General features: G+C 35.7%; 1 protein-coding gene across 1 annotated transcript; it reads left to right on the top strand.

The window, feature by feature from the left end:
* Positions 1 to 6060: 6060 nt before the first annotated feature.
* Positions 6061 to 9701, top strand: LOC114401888 (pentatricopeptide repeat-containing protein At1g11290, chloroplastic-like). The gene is made up of 3 exons (XM_028364467.1): positions 6061 to 6466; positions 6924 to 7124; positions 9472 to 9701. The coding sequence occupies exons 1-3, from the start codon at positions 6061 to 6063 to the stop codon at positions 9699 to 9701; spliced, it is 837 nt and encodes a 278-aa protein (XP_028220268.1).

The following is a 9701-nucleotide window of genomic DNA, read 5'->3' as shown; positions in this document are numbered from 1 at the left end:
ATGTAAATGAATGTACTTAAATGAAATACATAATAAGAAAATTACATTAGACGATGTTAATTAATTATCCTTCATCATGATCATTACGATTAGCATGAATGTCGTCAGCTTCTTCTTCTCTGACGACGTTAGGCGACATTTGTATGGACAAAGGACTAACATAAGTATTAATGTATGAATCATCATCTTCTACATTAACACCAATTGTTTTCCCGTGTAGAACCACTGACCACCTTTCATCACAAGGGTCTTGAACATAAAATACATGTTTAGCTTGTTTTGCCATGATGAAAGGGTCATTCTGGTAAGCTAGTTTCTTTAGATCTACCAACGTAAATCCTACATCATCGATCCGCACGCCAGTGTTGTTGTCAACCCATTTACATTTGAAAACACAAACAGTAAATTTGACATAGTTTAGCTCCCAAATTTGTTCAATTAACCCAAAGTAAGGGATGGAAGCTACACAGGGATTGTCATCATGTACACTCGCGAAGTGTTGAGATTCAGCCCTTAGGGTGACCCTACTGTTTTGCATTGTACTTTTCTCGTCTTGTGCTTTTGTATAAAAGGAATACTTGTTTATGTCGTATCCTTGCCAAGTTATAACATTTCTTTTAGGCCCATCTACTAGCTTTCTTAATGTTTCAGAAGTATTTTCTTTAGCAAAGATTGTATCTTTAAACCAATCAAGGAAAGTCTTGTTATGCTTTTTCAAGACCCAGTTCTTCGACATTTTTGGATTACTTTGTTTCACTAAACCTTCATGCTGAAGTATGTATGTCAAAACTTCATTACTATTATTCAAGACCCAGTTCTTTAAACCAATCAAGGAAAGTCTTGTTATGCTTTTTCAAGACCCAGTTCTTCGACATTTTTGGATTACTTTGTTTCACTAAACCTTCAAGCTGAAGTATGTATGTCAAAACTTCATTACTATTATTCAACACATACAAGTGAGCTTGTAACAAATCTTCTACACTTGGAGTGATAACATGCAGTCCTCTTGAACCCTTACCGCCCACTCTGTCGTCATGTCGAGACTCGGGAAGCCCAACAGGTTTAGCCTTTTCAATGTACTCTGAACAAAATTCAATGTCTTCTTCTGCAATGTACCTTTCAACAATAGATGCTTCTGGACGATGTAAATTCTTCGTATACCCTTCTAAGATCTTCATGTATCGCTCAACCGGGTACATCCAACGCAAAAAAAGCAAGACCACAACATTTGATTTCTCTGACCAGATGAACAATTAAGTGAACCATGATGTCAAAGAAAGCAGGAGGAAAATACATCTCCAATTGGCATAGTATAATAGCAGCCTCGTTTTCCAGCTCATCTAACTTCACAGGATCAACGACGTTGCTACATATGGCATTGAAGAAAAAGCACAGGCGAGTTATGGCTAACCTGACTTTGTTAGGCAAAATGTCTCGTATGGCCACGGCTAATAATTGTTGCATCAACACGTGACAATCGTGAGACTTTAACCCTACCAACTTAAGATCCTTCTACTGCACAAGGCTCTTAATATTTGAAGAGTATCCTTGTGGGACTTTGACTTGGTGCAGACACTGACAAAAACTGATTTTCTTCTTTCTGGACAAAGTATGACAAGCTGGAGGCAAGTATATTTTTTTACCATCAAACCTTGGATGCAACTACGATCGTATACCCATCTCAGCTAGATCTTGACGGGTATTCAGACCATCTTTCGTCTTGCCTTGAATGTTAAGGAGCGTCCCAATGACACTATCACATACATTTTTCTCCATATGCATTACATCAATATAATGTCTAATATCTAGATCAAACCTGTATGGAAGATCAAAGAAAATTGACCTCTTCTTCCATATGCAAGTCTTACTTTTTTCCTTCTTTTGGGTCTTTCCAAACACAGTATTCAGGTGTTGAACCCGCTGGAAGACCTGCACACCAGTGAACAGTATCGGCACAGTTTCATGGTCTTGACTTCCATTAAATGCTTTTTTCAATCGCCTATAAGGGTGATGAGGTTTTAGAAAACATTGATGCCTAGTGTACACTATTTTTCTACCATGTTTTAGTTGTATATAGCTTGTATCTTCTTCACAGATGGGGCATGCATGATGACCCTTAACATTGTAACCGCTCAAATTCTCATATGCTGGAAAGTCATTAATTGTACAAAAAAATATTGCACGCATTTGAAAAGTCTTATTCTGAAACCCATCAAACACTAAAACACCCTCGTCTCACAACTTTGTCAGGTCTTCAATCAACGGACTTAGATAAACATCAATGTCATTTCCTGGCTGTCTTGGGCCCGATATCATCATAGACAACATCATGTATTTTCGCTTCATGCACAACCGAGGAGGAAAATTGTAAATTACTAGTAGAACTAGCCATGAACTGTGTTGAGTGCTTAAATTTCCATATGGATTCATTCCATCACTGGCTAGTCCAAGCCTAAGATTTCTTGCCTCTTTGCCGAAATCCAGAAACAAACGATCTATCTTCTTCCACTGGGAGCAATCAATCGGATGACGGACCATTCCATCGCAGTTTCTCCCATTTGCATGCCATGTAAGGTTTTTAGCATCGTCTCCATTAGCAAAAAGACGCTTAAACCTTGGAACAATCGGCAGATACCACAACACTTTCGCTGGGGGGGCCTTCTTTGAGTTTTCATCAATACTACACTCCTCATCATCCTTGACTTTGTATCGTGATACCCCACACCTAGGGCAATTGGACATTTCTTCAAATTCATGTCTGTACAATATGCAATCATTCGGGCAAGCATGAATCTTCTTATACTGCATACCCATCGAACTCAGTATCTTCTTCGCCTGATAGTAACTTTTAGGCAACGTGTTTTCCTCTGGAAGCATATCGTGCACTACTTGAAGTAGTGAACTAAAGTTTTTGTCACTCCACCCATATCAGGCCTTCACATTAACCAGACTTAACACCACCGACAACAGCGTCAAGGAATTCTTGCACCCTAGATACAAAGGCTTCTTTGAATCACTTTGCAATGTATCATATATAGGGGCATGTGCTTGCTAAAAAGACTCTTGTCCAAGGTCATGAATCATATCCTATAACCAATCTCCCATTTCTACATCAAACGGTTCAAATTGGGACCCACTCTGCATTCTGTCAATTCACCATGCCATATCCACGTGGTGTAATTCTTCTTAATCCCATCACACAATAGATGCTCCTGTATGTCGTCCAGTATTTTTCTTATTCTGTTCAAACAATTGATGCAAGGACAATATTATTTTCCGTCCTCATCCGGTCGATTTCTTTCGGAGGCAAATTGCAAGAACTCTTCGATGCCTTCCTCATATGCAGGGCTCATGCGACTTTCATTCATCCAACTTTGATCCATCTAAATAATAACTCGGTGATACTCACAAAGTTATTTGATGCATGAAAAGGTTAATTCTATTTTGTTAAATTTGACAAAATTTTGGCAGCATTTCGCATTAGTCTCCAAGTACACGACATGAAATCAGTGAAATTAATTTCCCGATAATCAAGTATGCACTCAGAGAACAACTAGAAATGCATTGTATCGAAATTTCATCAAATTAAACAAAATAATGTTAACCTTAACGCATGAATCTACCATAAAAATATCAGTCTCCCCAAACTGTCCAAACGGACAATTCAAGATTGAATGCAATGACTAATGCAAACTGTCCGGAAGAATCATTGCATTCAGTCTTAAACGGAAATCTAAGGTTCACTCATCATGAACACAATTTGTATAGCATATATCAGTTGTCATTAATGGCAATGAACGTGTAATAAAAACATTAATTGGTAACAAACATTTGTACCTGTGATGATGAGCAGCACGGTCCAAAATGAAAGCAACAATCCAATAAATAACTCAATGACCACCTACATCAATCATCATTCCAAAAAACAGATATCAATATGTGACAATGAGTAGGCTTAAAGTATCACAGGACTATTAATTAATGGCTTAGATGGGATCTTGTAGTGCATGCTAGCTGCACTATATTTTGAATTTATCAATTCACGTCGTCAATGTGTCAAAAATCATAACTCTAACTACCATACACAGTAGTGAGGACAATTAGGCATGATTGCATGTTTTTTCTGATTATGATCTATATATCTTAGACTAGTTATTAAGGGTTCAGATTTGTAGCAATTAACCACTTACTTCATCCTCTCCTCTGTTGTCTAGAATATTTAGACAAAGGGATTATAGTATGGCCTCTGATGAATCAAAGGTATTCTAGTTTGGCCTGTGATGAATCAAAGGAATTCTAGTTTATGCAGACTATTTTCAAAACTAGTCCAGATTGTTGAGACATATCCTATTGGTGAAACGAGTGATTTTGGTCTAACAAGCTGCACACAACACACTTCATGTCCATGTTATTGGAATTACTAACTTTTAATAAGGAAAAAAGAACATGCATACTAGGGGAGGGGGTTGTTATATGGGGTGGAACATAATATGTGTTTTATTATATTTTGGTGCATTTTACAAAGAGAATTAAACTGGACACAAGGTAATAAAAGTGGTACATTTTGGTTAAAGGGTGGAACCGAGGAGAATGAAGCTAGACACATTATTCCATTGTGTTCTATTTGCACACCAAATACTTTCACAGTGCCTTAATGCTATCAATTTCAGAGATAGTAGGTTTATGGTGGTCCAAGTTGGGTGCACCATATTCCTGTCCCCAGTGCAGTAACATGAAGTGCCTCGATTTGGATTTGAAGAACCAAAATCAGTTATGGAACTTTAGAGGTATACAACTTACAAAATATATTTTACCCATTTGCAACCTATGCAATGCTTGCCATCAGGCAAAGGAATGAAAAAACCAAGTGTTACTATCCTCTAATCTACTAAATATAGTGTTTCAGGTATACAGCTTACAAACTTCATGGATGTTGGATTATTCCACTTTAAGCTTTACTTATCCTAACATATAATTAGTGGACACCCATCACCAACTATTAATCCTATGAATGGAACAAAGGCTGATGAATTTCTAACCACTGTTTTTTACCATCATGCCACTTAAGGCCAGAATTGATTGAGGGGATAGTAAACACTTGTGAAAAATCAAATCATTCTAAAAAGTTGACATTTATCTCTGCTTAAAATGATGTGAGTGCAGATTTCAAGTGAGCACAAAACAGCACAATGTACATAAACTACAGCCGCTACTAGCTAGGAATTACAATTAAAAACGACGTAACAATCTGCTTTACACATATACATGTATATATAAGCAGTAGTATCAATGTGCTTTATTTGGAGTTGCTATAATCAAACAGCTTCCACAACAAGGCCAATTAGCAGTAGTAAATGATAACCTAAAAATAAAAAGCATATGCCAATTAGCCATGGGCCATACTGCCACAACAACGATATGTATCACATTTTGCAGAAAATAACCTTTGAGAACTAATAAGTAATGGCATTAGAAGAACTCAGAGCCAAACCTAGTTGAACTACACCAAAGTAATTCGGCTTATGCTCAACCAAATTATGTAACATTACTAATGCTCATATGACTAGACTGCATGGACTAACAACCATGTAATAACTTAGCCTACAGAATTGTGAAGTTCATATAAACTTGTCACTGTGCAGTTCTTAAAAGCTTAATGGTTCATTTAATATAAAGATAAACAGATTTGCTTAATCCGATTGAGTTATTGATGAATCAATTGCTTAAATTGGATGTGTAGTGCCTGATGGGGATATGAAACTATAGAGGAAAATGCAGGTAATGATACAGGCTTAGATGCATTTTGCTCATTTTGTGTAATTAGTACAATCTTAAATTGCATTTGCTAATGGTAGTCAACTACACCAGATTTTCTAACAATGCCTTGAGTGGAAGCTTGCCTACCGCTCTCTCTAATTTTGTTCAATAAATACAGACAGCAAGTACAAAACAATTATGACCTTGAGCAGAAGATCAAACTCAAATTACACAAAACTAAGGTGTTTTGACCCATCAGGTGCCTTGCTTTTGTTTAAATTAAGCTACTGCTTATTGCCACTAATGGCACGCTTATTATTTGATAAGATTGAGAACAAGGATGTTGTTTCTTGGAGCAGTATGATTAGGAGCTATGATAGAAGTGGATTGCTTCATGAAGCATTGGACCTTTTGAGAGATACGCATGTTATGAGAGTCAAGCCTAGTGAAATTGGAATTATAAGCATCACACATGTATTGGCAGAACTTGCTTATTTGAAATTGGGGAAAGCCATGCTTGCTTATGTAATGAGAAATGGGAAGTGTGGAAAATCAGGAGTTCCTCTATGTACTGCTTTGATTAATATGTATGTTAAATGTGAAAATTTAGCTTATGTGAGAAGGGTTTTTGATGGCTTGTCTAAGGCTAGTATCATTTCTTGGAGTGCTATGATTGCAGCCTATATTCATTGCAATAATTTGAATAAAGGTATGTTTCCAAATGAAATTATGATGCTTAGTTTGGTCAAAGAATATGGCACAACATGAGCTTTAGAATTAGGCAAGTTGTTACATGTTTTCACATATTGCAAATCTGTCTATGCTATTAATTGAATCCTACTAAGAAAAATAAATAAAAACTTTCTCCTTTTTAATATGACTCAGAATTTTAGGTAGATGACAACAATTGAACTCATTGTAGCCATAGGCACCAACAATTGAACTCATTTGTTATAACTGCAAGTTTCCATCTTCACCAAAGCATACGTATATATACAAGATGTCAACACTTCACCACAACATTTTGAAAAAAGTATGCTCTAATATAATTTATATCAGTTCCTGATTTGGATGACCTGAGCTGCTACAGGAGGAGTTTTTTTTGTTTTTTCTGTACAAAGATTGAGTTTTACATATGGGGGGTCTTTGTTCAAAGTCTGTGAAAGGTGACAAGGTGTTTGCTAAATCAGATGGACATTCTAATAACCATAAATCTAATGGTAAGAAGCACAACTCCACCAACATGCCTAGTGATTTGACAAGTGCAAGGGATCATGGACTAGACAAGAAAAAACAAGAAGTTGTTGCTGCTGCAGGGAATGGTTCTGATGATTTCTATGATGGACTTGGGTGTTGTCATGTTCAGGGTTATTAGAAATTAAACTCAAACAAATTAACCACTAGTCCACTAGATACACAAAAAGACCATTCTTGCACCTTTACAGCCTGCTCCATTATTATTAGAACATTTATCTATTTCTGCCACATAAACATCACTATTAACATAAACAGTATAAGCAAGGGAAAGAATGTAGCCTAGTATTATCAATCCAAACATCATAACTTAGTAGAAGCTGACCAAACCAATTATCCGAACATGATAAACTGCAAGAAAATCAATTATCAATCCAAAAATGATAAACTGGGACCATAAATCAGTTAAACAATTAAGCCTATAGATAACAGTTACCTCTCTTGTATTGGCAATGTAGATAACAGCTACTGCAAGCAAAGGATTTTCACCTGAATAGGAGTAAGGCAAAGCATATGCATTACAATTTTACCAAGAAAGAACAAAGAAGAGAACAATGACTTGGAAATAAAAATTGAACATGTCATACCATAGGAACTTAAATGCCAAATTCTCTAAATAGATAATCAAATTATTGTTTGTCAGCAACTTTTCTTTATCAGCCAAATAAAAAACTCATTAAAGGGGTATCCTACCCACAAAGCAACAAGAGCAGAAACAGAAAATAGCAAAAATGAAAAAGAAATGACAGACACTAGGGATAGTGTTGCCAACTTTGTTCCTTTATTATGATAATGTTGCTTATAGGATATCTTGACAACCAAAAAAATCTTCTATTTAAATCTTACACTAGACACTTGATCTAATCCTTAGCAATTTCAAGAATTTCCATTTCTTCGATTCTCTTTTGGATTCTTCAGCTACTTAATTTCCAACTTGTAACAACTTTTTTGAGAAATGGAACTCATCGAGTTAACACTTGAAAAGAAATTACATAATAACACCAACACATGAGATGGCTTAAAAAGGGGAAATAGCAAAATTTAAATATTTCAAAATTAACGATAAGTCTCTTTCGATAAGGATAATTAACTTAATGTTGGATTGGCTTTGATGGATTAATGTAGCCTTGCTAGTCAAACATTATAGGCCATTTTATGGGTTTGCTGCTTCTTGTAAACTCTCCGATTAATACCAAATCAAAATCATCAATTTTACATTTATTTCCGAAGGAATGACAATCATCACACTATATTGATGCAAAAGAAACACAAATAAGACACTTTTTGAAGTGGAGAAAGATGTCCTAAATAGTGCTGGGAATTATTAACCAGAAATTATATATAAAATAAGTGAACTAAGTACTTTTTCTAGCCTTATGTAGTATGTACTCAAAGTGTAAATATAAGCATTTCCCTTCATACCAGCCATTCAACTGCCGCCAGATCTTCTTAGAGTGAATCTAGAGAGGTTGTGTGTTGTTTCAAACAGTTGGGTAAGGAATTCATGTATATTAACTGGCTGAGAGGAGTAAATTTCACAGTATGTCATTCTTGGTTATTAAGTTTATCACAAAATACCAGAGAATGAAGACTTGATGTTGTAACTTGCTGCTAATTTTTACCAATTCTAATTATGAAGTAGTTTTCCATTTCAATTATTTTGTGTTATAAAGTATGAAGAAAAAGATGATCAACCAAGTTACAACTTTGTCTTTTTTTCAAAGTGGTTACATTAGAGCATTCGTTGTTACTATTGATGTATCTAGCAGACCAATAGAAAACTATTGGTGTATCCAATATTATTTTTGTGGTATTATACCTTGCTAGGGGCATAAGAGAAGCTCACTACTAGAGTGGTGCTTAAGGGGTCTCACTTGCGGTCCAAGAAGGGAGAAAGGAAATAATAAGTGTGTATTTGGTTTAGAGGAAGAAAATAGAGAAAATAGAAATAGAATAGAAATTTTTGAATTAAAATAAAGTGTAAGGCCAAAATAAAAAATACACCCTAAAGCCATATTCCATTAAGGGGGGCTAAATCCCTAAAGCCATACACAGGGATTGTCATGTTTCCTTGTCATAGAATACCCCTTTTCAAGTAGTGAGGCACCAATTAACTGTGCACCATTACCATGCAGGATCTGTTTCTAAAACTTGCATAGTACTAAATGAAATTTATGACAACATAAAAGCTTATGAATGTGTCAAACAGTTACAATTTTAAAGAAAAACTCTACGTTTAGCATATAACAAGATTAAGTTTAGCATAATTCAAGCAACTTAAGATTATAAACTAAACATATTAAAAACGGTCAGTCCCATGCAAAAGTGCTAATAATAGTAGTAGGAGACTAGGAGTTAGCAAAGCATACTTTCAGGATCTGTGCCAAAAATGAAGAATATACTAGCATCAAGCTTTGAGTATAGCAGTTGTTTATATAGTTAGTTCTGAAATTGACATAGCATTTGTCAGGGATAAAACCGTTTTAGCTCCAGAACCTCTAGCTGATTATCCTACCCCATATGAAATTCCTCCTGTTGATTCAGCTAAACAACCTTCACTAGATAATAGCCCTTCTGATGGCTCAGCTGAATACATTGAGTTATATTCAACGCTATTAGAATATTTCGATCTAACTCGTTATGGAGCAGTGGCTGATGGGAGGACAAATTCTAGCTCTATAAGCTCTTGA

The sequence above is a fragment of the Glycine soja genome, chromosome 20, assembly GCF_004193775.1.
Source record: "Glycine soja cultivar W05 chromosome 20, ASM419377v2, whole genome shotgun sequence".
Classification (NCBI taxonomy): Eukaryota; Viridiplantae; Streptophyta; class Magnoliopsida; order Fabales; family Fabaceae; genus Glycine; species Glycine soja.
This window is presented reverse-complemented; position numbering and strand designations above follow the sequence as displayed.